We start from the raw sequence: 14,793 nt of genomic DNA, 5'->3' as shown, positions 1-14,793 counted from the left end.
GCCGGCATCGCATGCCAGCGCCCAGGCCGGGACCTCACACAAGATACGTCCGTCTTCACGGAGACAGGGACGGGAGGGGGTGCCGGGGTGGGGGGAGAGGGACATGGGGAGTTAGCGTTCCATGAGGACAGAGTTTCAGTCCGGGAGGATGGAAAGTTCCAGAGACGGACGCGGCTGGAGGCTGCACAGAGCGCGGGTGCACTTAATGGCACCGAACTGTGCACCCAGGAGAGGTTCAGATGGTCAACTGTCCGTGACGTACAGCTCGCCACACACACACACACACACACACACACACACACACACACACAACCGCTTTTAACTGTCTTCACAGCGGACGTGGCATCATGCTCCCGAGTTCTGGAAGGATCCTGCCGCTCCCCAAGGACACCCGCTTCTTTCCCCCAGGAGGGGCGCCTCCCCGCCCGGGGGCACCTGCCGTCCACACGGCCGCCCCGGGAGCCTCAGCAGGACTCACTTTGGCACTGAAGCGGTGTCACCGGTGGTGGTGGCCAGCTTCCCCAGAACCAGCTCCATGATCCGCTCGTCCGGTGCCGCCGTCGCTGGCTCATCCGGAGGGACCTCGGTGACGATCTCCGCCACTTGCTCTGTGTGAAGGGGGCGCGACAGCCATGTCATCGCCGGGGCAGGGGACGGGACCCGGCCAAACCAGGAAAACGCACCCGAGCGGACCGCACCCAGGCCCACGTCGTAGACACTAGTTGCGAGACGCACGCGGGAGGAAGAAAGGAAAGAAGACTAGCAACGTGGCGGGATCCACGTAGCTACCGGTTTCGAAAGAGCAAAACATTACTCTCAGCTCGAAACTGAAGTTATAATTTGTGATCTTTTCTAAAAGCAGAGCAGTTTGGCCGTGATCTCAGTCCCCAAACAAAACATCGTGATACGTAACGGGATCTTTCAACTTACTTAGTCCTAACGGAGATTCGGAAACATTGACTTTTAAAACCAGACCGGCCACCCTGAGTATGTTCAAAAGCGGATCATCGTGTTCTAAGAGGGCCAAAGGCCAAATGATTACGGTAACAGGTGTCCTGGCCCGAACCTCCGGACAATGAACGACGGGAAGGTAACACAGTGGCTTCTGCCACTTCACCTGCTACACGTCTTCCTAATGCAACTAATAATGAGGGAAAGAACCACTTAGAGCTCTCAGCTCCCCTCTCGTCTTCTCCACCTGTTTAGGGAGAGACAGAGACACTGCGCAGGGGAAGTCGAAGCCGCCTGCCCATCTCTCAGTTCCGACCAGAACACGGACCGAGAGCTGGCTGCAGAAGACGGTGAGCCCGTGTTGGGTGAAGGCTGCTCTCTGAATTCTTTTTCATTCTGGCTCTCAGGAAAGAAAACCAGGGCTCTACCAGACAGCAAAGGAAAGCTCTCAGCGGTCAGCACGAAGGCAGCGAGGGGGACCCAGCCCCAGCGTCACAGCTCGTCCTTGCGTGTGAGACCCCCCAGGGGTCTGCTGGCACCAGGCCGTGCTGGCAGAGGTCATGAGAGGACCGAGGGGGCACGGGCCCTGCGCACCCCAGAGAGTGGGTCAGAGTCCCTCCAAACTCAACCGGGGATACCACCACAGAGAACGGGAGCAGGCCTCAGGCCCAGGCGACAGGGGAGTGGACGGCCGGGCTTTCACACAGTGAACCCACGCCAGAAACCCCAGTGGGTGGGTCTCACTCCACACGCCGCATGTAAGACGCTGGGCACAGAAAGAGGGATTCGCGTGAAATCCCAGGACGGACAAGGCTAAGTCACGCAGACAAGGAAGAAAGTCTGGGAGATGGTAAGGTTCTCTGTCCTGACGGGGCACTCGTGACACAGGCGGGCCCCTTGTCAACATTCACAACCTGCACACTTGGCAGTGGTAACCGTGTTTATACAGGAATTGTGCTCTGAAAGAGCTGATTTAGAGGGAAAGGGAAAGGCCAGGTTCCCCTCTGTGTGCCTTGTGTATCCTAAGTTTTCCCACCTGCTGGCTCCCCCTCCCAGGGCCACCCCCGCCTGCTGGCTCCCCCTCCCAGGGCCCAGCCCTCACCTGCTGGCTCTTTGCCTTCTATAATGTCTAGTGGCTGCTCAGGTTTTGATGCTTTGGGTTTTCTCCCTCTTCGAGGCTTTTTCTTCTGCTCTTTGGTGGCACTGACGCTCTTGGGCACTGCAGGAGGCTCCCCCCGGGGCACGTCTGCTTCCTTCTCGGGAGCGGCTTCGTGCTGGCCGGCCGGGGGAAGGCTTTTGGCTTGTTCCAGGTGACCCAGCAGATGCTCTGCGGGAGAGGGGAGCACATGCACGCGGACGCTGAGGCAGCCGGCGGTGTGCCCACTTCCTCCCCCCCGCCCCCTTCTGTCTGTCTGGTTTTAACTTCATTTGCTGACCGTGTGTCCTCTTAGAGGCAAATTAACTATTTCCACTGCTCTCGCAAAAAAAAGCATTTTCACTGCGCCAAACATGACTACTATTTAAAAAGCAAATTAGGGTAAAAAGAGGGCCAGGTCAGCACGCGCCCACGCACACGGTTCTGTGAAACACACAGGCATGCGAGCACACGCCCGTGCAAGCAAGTGCTGTGCAAGGGTGCACCGACATGGCAACGTGGCTGCCTCTGGACGGTGACATTCCAGGCAGGGCTGTTCCCTTTCCTCCTTACGCTCACTTACGTTCTTTAACTTATACGGTGAGTTCGTGATACAATTACTCAAAAACGCGGCCTCTGAAGGGAAGTACTTTGCGCGTGACAAACTAAATGGTCTTTGAAAACCCTTTTGCTCTCCTCTCAACTGAGGAAAGCCCCCCGAGACCTCCCAAGAAGAGAGAACGACGAAACCACAGGGAACAGGCAGGCAGGGGTGGCTACGGAGCTCAAGAGCAGACAGGGCCTAACCACGGAGGTAAGCACGGCTCAGGCCGGCCGGACGGCGGGGCAGCAGCAGGGAGGGGGAGGGGCGGCCCACCAGGCACAAGGGGGCGGACGGTCCAGGGGCCGAGGGTGCCTGGGCCCACGGCTGGGCCAGGGGCGATTCCCCCCGCTGTGATCTCAACGGGCTCAGCACAGGCCTTCGGCGCAAAGCGGTCGTCACTTCCCTGTGCCGTATTTAGGGCCACTTGTGCCGGGGGAGTGCCCCCGAGGAGCTGGGTCGTGGGAGGGAAAGAAAATTAAAAAGCAAACACAGCAAGTAACGTGACGCGTGCTACAGGAAGGGCCTGGCACCTGGGCCACACGGCGGAACTAGGCGGCCCTGAGCCCACCTGGCTGGGGACACTTGGAAAGCCCGGATGACACAGAGACCCCAAGTGACCCCAGGCGCGCAGCGGGGAGGTCGAGGCTACGTGTCACAGCAGGTGCGGAGGAGGCCCCGCGAGGAGGGCCTGGGGGGCTGACGCGTGTGGCTCTGGGCACGCGGCTGGGGTCCACGCGGCCGCTCACATCCGGGCGGCCGCGCGTCGCCACGTGTGCACAGGGACGGCGTGGACGTGCCAGCACAGTGGTCGCCTCGCCCCGCCCCGGGGCGCGTGCGCCGGGCTTACCGTTCAGGAGCTGCAGCTCCAGGAAGGTGGAAGAACACACCTTGCACGCCCACTGGCTGGGCTCCCGCTCCACCGTGGCGCCGCCTCCGGGGCTGCCTGCAGCTTCGAGAGAGCAGGGGCAAGGGTGACCCACGGCGGCTCGCGCCCCCAGGGCCCAGGGCCGCGGGGGACGGGCCTGTCCGCACACCCCCCTCCACCACGGCTCGGCGCGTTCGGCGTTCCAGCTGCCATTCCCGGAGCCCTGCGTGCGTGGACGCCTTCGGTCCCCACGGGGGTGCCCATTTCACGGGGGAGGAAACCGAGCACAGAGAGGGGGGGCCGGAGCGGCCCGACGAGGGATCCGTCACAGGTCACAGACGCGGGACCTCCTCCGAGAAGCCAGACCGGTGGGACCACACACATCCCTTACAAGACCGAGGGAAAAAAAAAACAAAAAAAACGCACCCTGCAGATTAAACGGAACTCCTCAACCTCTTCCTGGCTCCCACGAGAGACGGCAGAGCCCGAAACAGGCCGTCACTGTGGCCCCGGCCCGCACCTCCCGCTGGAGGTCGGCCAACACAACTTTCTGTGATGACACCAGGGCTCTGAAATCACGGCGTGTCTGGGGTGCCGGCCACGTGTGGCTACTGCCCCCATGGGTTCGAGTGTTTAGTTTTGTTTACTTTGCACTAGAATTTCAACGGCTACTACCCAGGGCAGGTGGCCACCGAGCAGCCCCCGTGGTCCCTCTTCCTCACACACCAAAGAAATCTGGGGATGGTTCACGGCACAGGGGAGGCCCTGCCTGTGAAGAGGGGAACTGGGGCCTCCTTTTAAAAACATTACTGACGCTCCCGTGGGACCTCAAAGAAGGGGATGCTCTAAGCGAGCCTCCGTTCGTGGTGCCATCGGGCAGCCGCCGGGGCTGGTCTGGGACCACGAGCCCTCGCCACCAGCGCCACTCGGCCACTGCACCGCACGACCTATCGCGTCACCCCAAGGGCCACGCGTGCAGCAAACTCCTGGGTTCTTGGGAAAAATCACCCAGAGCCGCCATTGCACGTGCATTCGGCCCCAGGACAACGCACGCCTCTCTCCGTAGCAAAAACGTGCAACAAGCCTCCAAAGAAGAACGAAAGCGAAAGACCGCAGCAGGCCACTGCTACAACCGCTGCTGTGTATTCTGCGCGTCCTCCTAAAGTAACAAGGAGGGGAAATGTTGCACTGAAACGGCCCGAGCTCCCCAGGGCGGATGCTGGGGCAGCAGGGTGGGGATGGGCCAGCCAGCCCCCTCTGTTCTCCCTCTTGCCTGTGAGTCCCCCGAGTGAAGACGGGCAGGACGAGACCGCGAATGAACGGGCGCCAGAGCTGAATTCCCGCTCCTCGCTCACCCTCCCAAACACACGTGGCTCTACGGAGGCGAAGGACACGCGGGTATGTGGTGGCTTCAGGAAGGGACGCCGAGGGGTCAGCTGGAAGGGCACCTGGAGTCGAGGCCTTTTCTTCTGGTCCCAGCGAGCCGCCATCCCCAGGGGGACGGTCCCCACCCCCGGGATGGGGATTCAAATGAACCTGACACGAGAACATGCCTGGCTGATAGTCAACAGGACTAACTAGGAGAACGAGTCACGGCCGCTGTCCCCTCGTCTGGGGAAGAACTCGGTTTCCAAAAACTCTCCCGAAAAGATCACAATTTTTAAGAACAAAAATCAGCCAACAATCAGAAGGCAGCTCTTGATTGCCCACCACTTAAATATCCAGCAAAAAAGAAGCATCGAGGCAACAGTGACACCTCACGGCCACGAATACCACGAATATGCCACAGACGAGCGATAGAGAAAACGCTTGAGAGGGGCTGGGCGGGGGGCGCCTGGGGCCTCGGTCCGTTAGTTGTCCCACTCTCGATCTCGGCTCAGGTCATGCTCTCTCGGTTCATGGGTTCAAGCCCTGCGTCCAGCTCTGTGCTGGGCATAGAGCTTGCGTGGGATTCTCTCTCTCTCTCTTTCTCTGTCTCTCTCTCTTTCTGTCTCTCTCTCGGTCCCTCTCCTGCACTCTCTCTCTCTCAAAATAAATTAACATTTTTTTAAAAAGACAAGGGGCGTCTGGGTGGCTCAGTCAGTTAGGCGTCTGACTTTGGCTCAGGTCATGATCTTGTGGTTCGTGAGTTCGAGCCCGTGTCAGCGCAGAGCCTGCTTCGGATCCTCTCTCTCCCTCTTTCTGCCCCTCTCCCGCTCTCTCTCTCTCAAAATAAACATTAAAAAGAGAAGACAGGGGGCTCCTGGGTGGCTCAGTTTGTTGAGCGTCCAGCTTCAGCTCAGGTCCTGATCTCACTCGCGGTTCATGAGTTCAATGCCCGCGTTGGGGACTACTGCCACAAGCCTGTGGGCACGGAGCCCGCTTTGGATCCTCCGTCCCCCCCTCTCTGCCCCTCCCCTACTTGCGTCCTCCCCAAAATGAACCAACATTTAAAAAAAGAAGAAGAAGGCCTGGTGAGTTACAAGCCCACAGGGAAACGAAAGCAAGCGACAGAACGCCACGCACAGTAGGACCTCGCCTGTGTGAGAACGCAGGGCCTTTCTGAGGAGCAGAAGACTCGGACAGAGGCAGGGGCAGGGGCAGGGTCATCCTGCTGGTGGCCAGGGCCCCAGCGCAGAGCCGCAGGGGTGATAAGGATGCTCTCTATCTCAACGGTGGCGCGGCTCACACAACTGCACGCCTCTGTCGAAACTCTGAGCTGCGCACCGAAAACTGCCGTTTGAATGTAGGGAAGCCATTCGTGAGCCGTGCTGATTTTTCTCACGTACCGTACGATGCCAGCAAAAATGCCAGGGTCATTAAAATGGTGACTTGAAAGTTCCCCAAATGTGATCGAGTGTGTTTATACTCGACCTTGTTCATTACAAGAGCAGTTTTGAAAAATCTGCTGACAACATCCGGTGACGAGAGCCGACCTGAGCCCCTCGCGCCCCACCCATTTACACCCACATGCTTCCCGGGCCTCCGTCAACGGTCCCCAGGCCCAGTTGGTGCACAGAAAAGAAATCAATCGTACTGCGAGCTCAAGAAAAAATGAGAAAAGGGGCCGCCTGAGTGGCTCAGTCAGTGAAGCGTCCGACTTCGGCTCATGTCATGATCTCACGGTTCGTGAGTTCGAGCCCCGTGTCGGGCTCTGTGCTGACAGCTAGGAGCCTGGAGCCTGCTTCGGATTCTGTGTCTCCCTCTCTCTCTGCCCCTCCCCTGCTCATGCTCTGTCTCTCTCTGTCTCAAAAATAAATAAACATTAAAAAAAAAGAAAAGAAAAGAAAAAATGAGAAAAGAAAATGTACTACCGGGAAGAAAAAATAGTAAAAGTTGGTTTGTTTGTTTTTTAAAAAGAGTGTGTCTGCTCCTCCCACTTTGCTGTGTTTGGACCACGGCTGTGCCGTCTACAAAATTGGCTGATTTCTACAACAGATACATTTTGAAGCAAATCTGAAAGAGATAGAATGGAACCGGTGAGTCTCAGCAGTTCTGATGCTCACGGAGAAAGATTCTGAATAACTTCTGGGCAGACAGCTCCTCGTGCCCTGGCCCCCAGCACGATTCTCCTAGAAGATACCATGGTCCCTCAGGCCCATTCACCTTGCGTGGCCCCACTGCCACCGGCCCCAAGGTACAGCGATGGCCACAAAAGGCCCCCTCCCTCCCCTGCAATGCAGTGGTCTCAAGGGTGTGCAGACCAGAAGCCTCTGTGGTGGGAGGAGAGGTTAAGCCCTCTCCCTACCTGTCGGACCTGGCCAATCAGAATCACGCAGAGGCCCAGCTTCCTGTACGTTCCAGGCCCCTCTCCACAGGTCTCGGCACCCACACTAGAGTCTAAGAATCGGGCAGTGGTGGGCTCCCAACAGATGGCTTCAACCAGGTGAGGCGTCCAGAGCTCGCACCCGAGACCGCCCGGGGCCCCAGGCACTCAAGGCGGGCAGCGCCGGAGCAGGGTTCTAGAGGCTCCGTTGCGCCAGGAGGGGTTCCTGGGGAAGAGGCTGGTGGGAGGCCTGAGTGGTGGCCCTGTCACCGACCGACCACAGGCACCACGCACAACAGCAGACGTTACGCGTCCTCTGGGGAGCTCCCAGCACTGCCTGAGCGAAGTCGTCGTCCAGCAGGCGTAAGAAATAACGACCCCAACTAACCAACCCCTTAACAGCGGTCAAGAACTTTCAGGACATTTCTAGGAAATACCTGCTTGTCATTCCTCCCAAAACGAAGACTGAAAAACCATCAAAGGTATTTCCGGAATTTCCGAGTGCCTGCCCGAATCAAATACTCCTTTAGGGGGACCGTGCCCGCCAGCTGATGCTGACATGATTACAGTCGTGTCCCGGGCTCTCAGAAGGAACGCACGGAGGACGACCACAGTCAACTCAGGGTTCCCCAGGGAGGGCGGCTGGGACAAAACAAGGAGGGAGCTGTCTGGTTGGGCTCATTTCATTCAACTGCACCTTCTCAATGTCAGCTCCAGACGAGAGACTTCTCCCGAGGGGAAAAGCAAACGGCACTGCAACTCCGGCAGGAGGGCAGCCACCTTGCTCTGACTTTGACCTGGAGACTCGTGAGGGGTGAGACATTAGGCAGGACAGGACTGACAAGGTCAGCCTCTGGTACAACAAACCCCGATGTGCGGGCTTGGCTGGCCCAGGGGCACAAGGCCGTAAGGAAACCTGAACACGAGAAAACCAGACCGGGAAGACCCCGGCCACCTTGCACAGCACCGATGGGCCCGGCCACGCCGTGCCCGGAAGCGAAGCCCAGCCCGGCCGGGCACCTCAGTCCTCCCTGGGGCCAGGCCAGGCACCCGGTTCCAGCAAATCCTAGCGGACGGCTTAGGAGCAGCTGGGTGAAAAGCTGTGGGTGTCTCCAAGTTCCTCCTGCCCCCTTCACTATCGACATAACACCCCGTAAGTATCTCTGTGAAGGCGACAAGCCTTTTACTGCCAACGGAGCCAGAGTGCAGGCCATCTGGCCGAGTGGCCCCCACAGACTTTCCCCGAGGACATCCTCAGTGGCTCCCACTCCACCACCCCCAGCCCGTGGTGGGTGGAAGGGTGGCCCTCCGAAATTCACATGCTCCTGCAGGCTTTGGATAGGGTCTCTGCAGGCGCAATTAAGGGCAGATGAGGTCACCCTGGAGCAGGGCAGACCCTAAGTCCAGTGACTGGTGTCCCTATAAGAGAGAACACAGAGACACGGGGGAGACAGGTCCATGTGAGGACACAGGCAGGGACCAGGGTGATGCATCGACGAGCCGAGGAACGCCAAGGGCCGCTAGCAGCACCAGAAGCCGGGAGAAGCCTCTAGAAGGATCCAGTCTTGCCAACACCTGCTCCTGGACTTCAGGCTCCAGGGCTGAGAGGCGACCCATTTCTGCTGCTTACGGTCTGCGGTGCCTGGTGTGGGCAGTTGCCCGGACTCGTCTCCTCACAGGCTGCTGGCACAGGGACGGCCAGAAGGGCTCCACCGGGGGGAGGGGGGGAACCTCAACCACACGGCACAGACCAGAACCTCACTTATGTGAAGACTCTTACTCTACAGAGCTGCTTCGTGTCACGACGGGCTCGTGATCAGGAAACCATTTTGTCAGAATCCTGTGCTGTGGGGGGTCAGAAGCAAAGAGGGTTGTTTCTCCCCCCCAGCAAGTAACCGTGGCAACAACAGGTGCGTCCGCCCTTGGCGGCTCAGGTGAGGCTATGATCCGCTGGGCTCACAGGCCAAACGTGCCGCACTGGCGGTGGCCTCGCGTGGTCTCAGGCTGCACCGCGAGGACTCACTACTGGGCAGGACGGACGGAAGTTCCACGGGCCGCCGGATTTGGGCAAATCACACACACGACCTTCGCTAGGTCCTTCCTGGAACACGCGGGCGCGCACTCGCACACGGACACACACACACGTGAGCACACACCCCAAGGAGGAGGCTGCCGCGAGGAGGCCGGCACCGGCCCCGGAGCCAGATCCGGGTCTGAATCCTGACTCCACCTCCCACAGTGCGGCTCAAGGCAGGTTCCCTAACCTCTCTGTGCTCCGTTCCGCTGCCCCAAACAGAGACAGTTGCCCCAGCTAGCAGGACGGCGGGGATGATCTCCGCCCCTCGTGCCCTAGCTCCCAGATCTCCCAGGGAGAACGTTCCACCCGCCGGAGTCTGGCTGAGGGGCGGGCCCAGACATCCGACAAGCAGAACAGGAGCCCCAACCACGTGGGGTCAAGAGTAGCCCCCTCTGTTCCCCACACCCTGCCCGCACGGCTCCCCCTCGACCACAAGGCGCCTGTGGGCAGCCAGGGGCCCGGGTCCCGACAGCAAGGCCTGGCGGGAGGCGGACGCGGGACGGGGGGAGTGGGGGGGCATGTACCGTGGGCGCCGGAGCAGGCCTGCTTCAGCATGGGCTTGTCCATCTTCTTGGCATAAAAGGCCGCGTACCACACGCGCAGCTCAGCGCCGGGGGGGATGTCCCTGGAGGTGGTGAAGTAGACGTCGTCGCCGTGCTGGTAGGCGGTCAGGTTCTGGTGCTCGGGCCCCGCCGCCGGCCGCACCAGCATCATCCAGTTACAGTCGTCCTCGCTGGACGTGTCGAAGCACACGGGGTGCCCGTCCTTCTGGAACACCTGAGGGTGGGCACGGCCGCCAAGGGGCCGGGAAAGGAACTGGTTATCCGCCCGTCTGCATGTCAGCGTGTGCGGGTGCGTGTGTGTGCGTGTGTGTGTGTGTGTGTGCATGTGCGTGTGGGGTGGCGGGAGTGTGCTGGGCAGCCAATCCCGACAGTGCTGCACCGGAGGCCAGATCGGGCTCCGCACAGAACCTGCTTCTGGGAGTCACCGGGGACCTGAGAACCATGCACGGCCAGATGGGAACTGGAACACGCCGGGCCTACTCAAGGTCCAGGAGCAGCGGCTGGACACCCAAGTTCTAATCGGTTTCCAAGGGGCCATAACGACATAGGAGTCGTATTCCCGGTCCAGGTGGCATCGGGATGATGGAGCTCTCGTCCTTGACCGAATATCATCAGGGCACCTGAGATCTACTCCTGGCCCAGACATCACTGGGACACCTGAGCACTCCACCTGCTCTGGGTGACACGTAGGCTCTACACCTGGTCCCGGGGTCATCCGGACACCGGAAATCTGCGTGTGGCCCAGTTGGAAAGGGGAACGCGTACGTCCTGGGTGGGCACCAGGACACCTGAGTTCCTCCCCGCCTCTGTTACAAGCGTGTCCGGTAACGTCAGTCAGTCCTATAAGCGGCACCCGCACCTGTAACAGCACAGATACTGGTGGATGGGAACAGGGGGAGAGACTCAAACATTCCGAGGCTCCAAGTAACCACACGAGGAGAAAAGGGTCTTGCTTGCGTCTTTTCTGATGCAACCACTGCCTCCTTGCTGTAGGAACCTCTCTCTCTCCCTCTCCTGGGCTTTTCCTGTGGGCGCTCCCCACTGATAACGGGGTGAAGGCCCCCTCCGAGGACGGAGCCCTCGGAAGCAGAGGGGGCCACCAGATGCCTGGAACCCCTGGCTGGTGTGGGGTACGCTCTCGGGGAGCCTCCACCCGCCCCACACCCCCGGCCGCACCCGTGCTCGATGCTGATGCGGCAGTGGAAACAACTGGATGTCAGACAGACCTCGACAACCGAGTCACTGAAAGAAGCCAAAGCAAGCACAGAGGACTTTTCCAAAGGGGCTTCAGCCCGACCACATGCCCACAGCGACCGTGTGCGTCCATGAGCCCTGGGTCCGGAGAAGGACACAGTCAGTGCTCTCCGGGGCCTGTCCTCACGGTTCTCACGTAACCACCTTGCTTTCTTTCCTTTTGTTTGCAAACAAATCAAACAGCTTTCCGTGCTCTCCATTCTGCTGCAATCTGCCCAGTGAGCTCAACTTTTCCAAGAACTGCCTAGAACCTGAGGCCATCTGTCTCCTGTGTGTCCTGAGACCCGCGTCCCTGTGACGGGCCTCCAGCAGGAGTCTGCCGCTGCGGGCAATCGCGAAAGACCGGCACCCTGGTCCTCACTGTTGGTGCCACAGACGCTTCTGGAGGCACATGCTAGGGGCGGGGACAGAACAAGGGTCCCGTGGCCTCGTGACCTTCCACCTGTCTTCCTTCAAGAGGTCGAAGTCCTCCCTGCGACTTGCAGCCAGTCTGTTTTTTCCCAATTTCACATAGAAGCTGCCTTTTCTCAGTCTGATGGGCTTTTTAGAGCTGCCAAACTTTGCTCCAGTGTCTTATCGCTGCCCGAACAGAACCCCCTCCCTTCGAAAGCGCTGTGCAAAGTGCCACTCGAGGTGTGCAGGTGTGGAAGTGCCTGGGCTGCCCAGGCCCTGCCAGGGACCTCCCGACGGCCGCGAGGCAGCCCAGGTCGTGAGGGAAGGAAGGGCAGTGCTCGGGCTCTACTCTCGCACACACTTCAAATGATGCTCTCTTCGACGTTTGGCAAGGTTGGAAATTACAAAAGGCTAGCTTAACTCTGATGCTTTTAGGACGTAAAAACAAACTAAAATAGGGGCGCCTGGGTGGCTCAGTTGGTTAAGCGTCCGACTTCAGCTCAGGTGACGATCTACCTCACGGTTCATGGGTTTGAGCCCCGCGTTGGGCTCTGTGCTGACGGTGGCGTGGAGCCTGCTGGGCCTTCTCCCTCCCTCTCTCCCCGCCCCTTCTCCCCTTCAAAAAGAAACCTTTGAAAACGAAACAAACTAACGTGAAAAGAGAAAACGGTGTCTTGGAAGTAAGCGGGACGATGCTCTTTAAAGCTGTCTGAAGACACTTCTCGATCCCTGAACTCGCGGATCCCCCGACGCGGCCGGCAGGTGCCGCCCGCTCCCAGCCCCCGCCGGCCCCGGCCTTACCTTCAGCGGAAAAGCAGATTCCTTCTCCCACTTGGCAACTCTCCTCGACTCGAATGGACCAAACTGCGTTCGCTTGACGAGCTGAGTTACGGCAAACACTCCCTCAGCCCCGTCCTCTAGTCGCCGGATCTCCAGGTTGGAGGGAAGGGATGATCTGGAAATGGAACAGGAGGCCCTCAGTCCCGGAGCGCTGCCGGCTGAGGACAGCCACTCGCACCGGGGACAGGCGGTCAAGAGGGCCCGAAGCTCGCTCTCGCTGGAATACCGTCCTCGAGGCTGATAGAGAGCCTACCATGGACAGAGGCGGGGAAGGCCGCCCGACTCTTCAAAAGCCTAAGCCATTGGAGAGCAACCCCGGAGCCCTGGCAAGACCCACCCAGAGCACACACGGGGCGGGGGCGGGGGGTGGCGCATTCACTAAGGGAGGTGTTTGAAATCCCCACCCGAGAGACAAGCCACTACGACTACGGCACCAGCTGGGCTGTGATGGGCCAACGGAGATGAAGGGCACCAGCTCTCGCTGCCCCCCACCCCCCAGCCCGGCGGCAGGGCGGGGGAGCTCCATGCTGAGACACCACGAGAAAAGGAAAAGTGCCACGGCATTCCAAGGACCAGAAAAGCGTTTCCATTAGGTTGAACGGGCCAGTGGCACTGAGGATGTTTTCGCCTAAACTGAGAGTGTCAAGAATGGGGTGCGGGAAGAGGAAGGCCTGTGGGCTGGGACCCCAGCACAAGCCAAGGCCTGGGTAAGCCCGACTCCCATCCGGGAGCGGGCCAGACACCAGGGCGCTTGGAGAGCAGCCCCCTCGCAGGACCACGCAGAAGGCCGGGCTGCAGGGCAGGAGGCCCCCACAGAGGGCACCCACTGTGGGACCGGTAGTTGCTGCCAGAGTTTCACGGGCAACAGGCAACCAGTGCAAGTTTTCGGGGAGAGCCGGCAGGGTCCCCACTTCAGGCAAAACTAGTCCTCTGTTTTGAGAAGCTAAGTCACAGTGAGAAAAAGTAAATAAAGATGCCAGGAAAACCAGTTGGGAAGCTTCTAGAAACAGCAGCGAGATAATAATGGCACCTCCGTGTGCCCGGCACCGTACCTACAATCCCGACCACACGTCTGCAGCGGGTACCGTTACTCTGTCCACTCTGCAGATGAGGCCACCGAGGTACGTTAAAGAGAAGGCCTCGTCCCAGTTCAACCAGCTGCAGACCCGGGCTGTGAACGGGCGGTCCCTCAGAGCCCTTGCTCCGGCCCCCCCGGGCGACACGGCCCCCACGCGGAAACGTGGAACAGCAGAGCCACTGGGCCTCCTCCCTCCACCTGCCAGCGTTCTTCCAGAAGCGCTGATGGCTTCGCCTTGTTACCTGCCCTCACCGCCCGGGCCCCACCGCAGCCCACCCTGCCCACGGCGGGCATCGGCAGATGGCAGACCGAGATTCGGGCCGCGGGGAAACCTGCAGCCTCGGCCCGCAGGCTCTTCCCCGGCCACCACGCTGTGTCTCGGCCAGCTTGGCCCCTGGGAGCACGGAACTAGAACAAGACATTCACTCGGAAGCCTTCAAAACACACCTGGGTGGGTGAACAGGTGGAGGGGCGCGGTGAGTGGTGCCGGGGCTGGGGGGGGGCGGGGAAGCTCCAGGCCCTCTCCGGGGGCCTCACCCTGCACATCTCTTCATCTGGCTGTTCACTCACCCCACTTATCACATCCTTTAATAACCCGGAAACGGTAAAGGTTTCCCAGAGTTCTGTGCGCCACGCTAACGATGTAGAAGCCTCCGAGGAGGAGGCCGCTGGAGCCTCCAGTCTGCAGCGTGGTTGTCACAAGGACAGAGGACAGCCCGGGGCTCGCGGCTGGCGTCTGGAGTGGGGGACGGGGCGGCCCTGTGGGGCTGAGCCCTGAGCCTGTGGGGCCCCCTGCTGTCTCTGCCCAGCCGGCGTCAGAGCTGAACCCCGCTGGTGCCCGAGAACTGCTTGGTCCTGTGTGGGGACCCCCACGCAGGACTTGGGTCCGGGAACCCTCCAAGAGCTCTCCTTTCTGCAGATGCAGAGACGGCGTTCAGACAACCCTGACAGGAAGCGCTGTAAAAACAGCCCGAGGTAGCACTCACCTTGCCCTGCTTAACACAAAGGAGTCTTTGACCATGACCACGGGGCCCAGCTCAGGACATTCGGAGTCGTGGTACTGGCTACAGTCCTCACACCCTGCAACAGACACTGAGTGTCAGGGGGACAGGGAGCCGACAGGGGACACCTGGGGGACATCGCAGGCCCCCTGCCCGAGGGGGGCGACTTACAGCGCTTCGCCCCCCCCCCCCCAATGTGAACACGGTGCAAACTCAGGATGTGGCCCCCAAGGAAAAGGCCTTGCTCTGTGGCACATTTCAAAGTGTACGGTCACCTCTCTGGTGAC

General features: G+C 60.1%; 1 protein-coding gene across 12 annotated transcripts in view; it reads right to left on the bottom strand.

Moving 5' to 3' along the window:
- PRDM15 (PR/SET domain 15) overlaps window positions 1-14,793 on the bottom strand; it is a 66,807-nt gene that overhangs the window by 31,067 nt on the left and 20,947 nt on the right. For 10 of the 12 annotated variants that reach the window (XM_047847014.1, XM_047847012.1, XM_047847007.1 and 7 more), the window contains 6 exons: window positions 14,492-14,585; window positions 12,389-12,542; window positions 9,902-10,154; window positions 3,538-3,639; window positions 2,054-2,278; window positions 479-608 (listed from right to left, as the gene is read on the bottom strand). In XM_047847014.1, the coding sequence (XP_047702970.1) occupies window positions 479-608; window positions 2,054-2,278; window positions 3,538-3,639; window positions 9,902-10,154; window positions 12,389-12,542; window positions 14,492-14,585 (958 nt within the window). The remainder of the gene's footprint in view (window positions 1-478; window positions 609-2,053; window positions 2,279-3,537; window positions 3,640-9,901; window positions 10,155-12,388; window positions 12,543-14,491; window positions 14,586-14,793) is intronic. The other 2 variants (XM_047847008.1, XM_047847018.1) reach the window with 2 other exon arrangements.

The sequence above is a fragment of the Prionailurus viverrinus genome, unplaced genomic scaffold, assembly GCF_022837055.1.
Source record: "Prionailurus viverrinus isolate Anna unplaced genomic scaffold, UM_Priviv_1.0 scaffold_42, whole genome shotgun sequence".
NCBI lineage: Eukaryota > Metazoa > Chordata > Mammalia > Carnivora > Felidae > Prionailurus > Prionailurus viverrinus.
The sequence above is the reverse complement of the archived record's forward strand: the minus strand, read 5'-3'. Positions and strand labels throughout refer to the sequence as shown.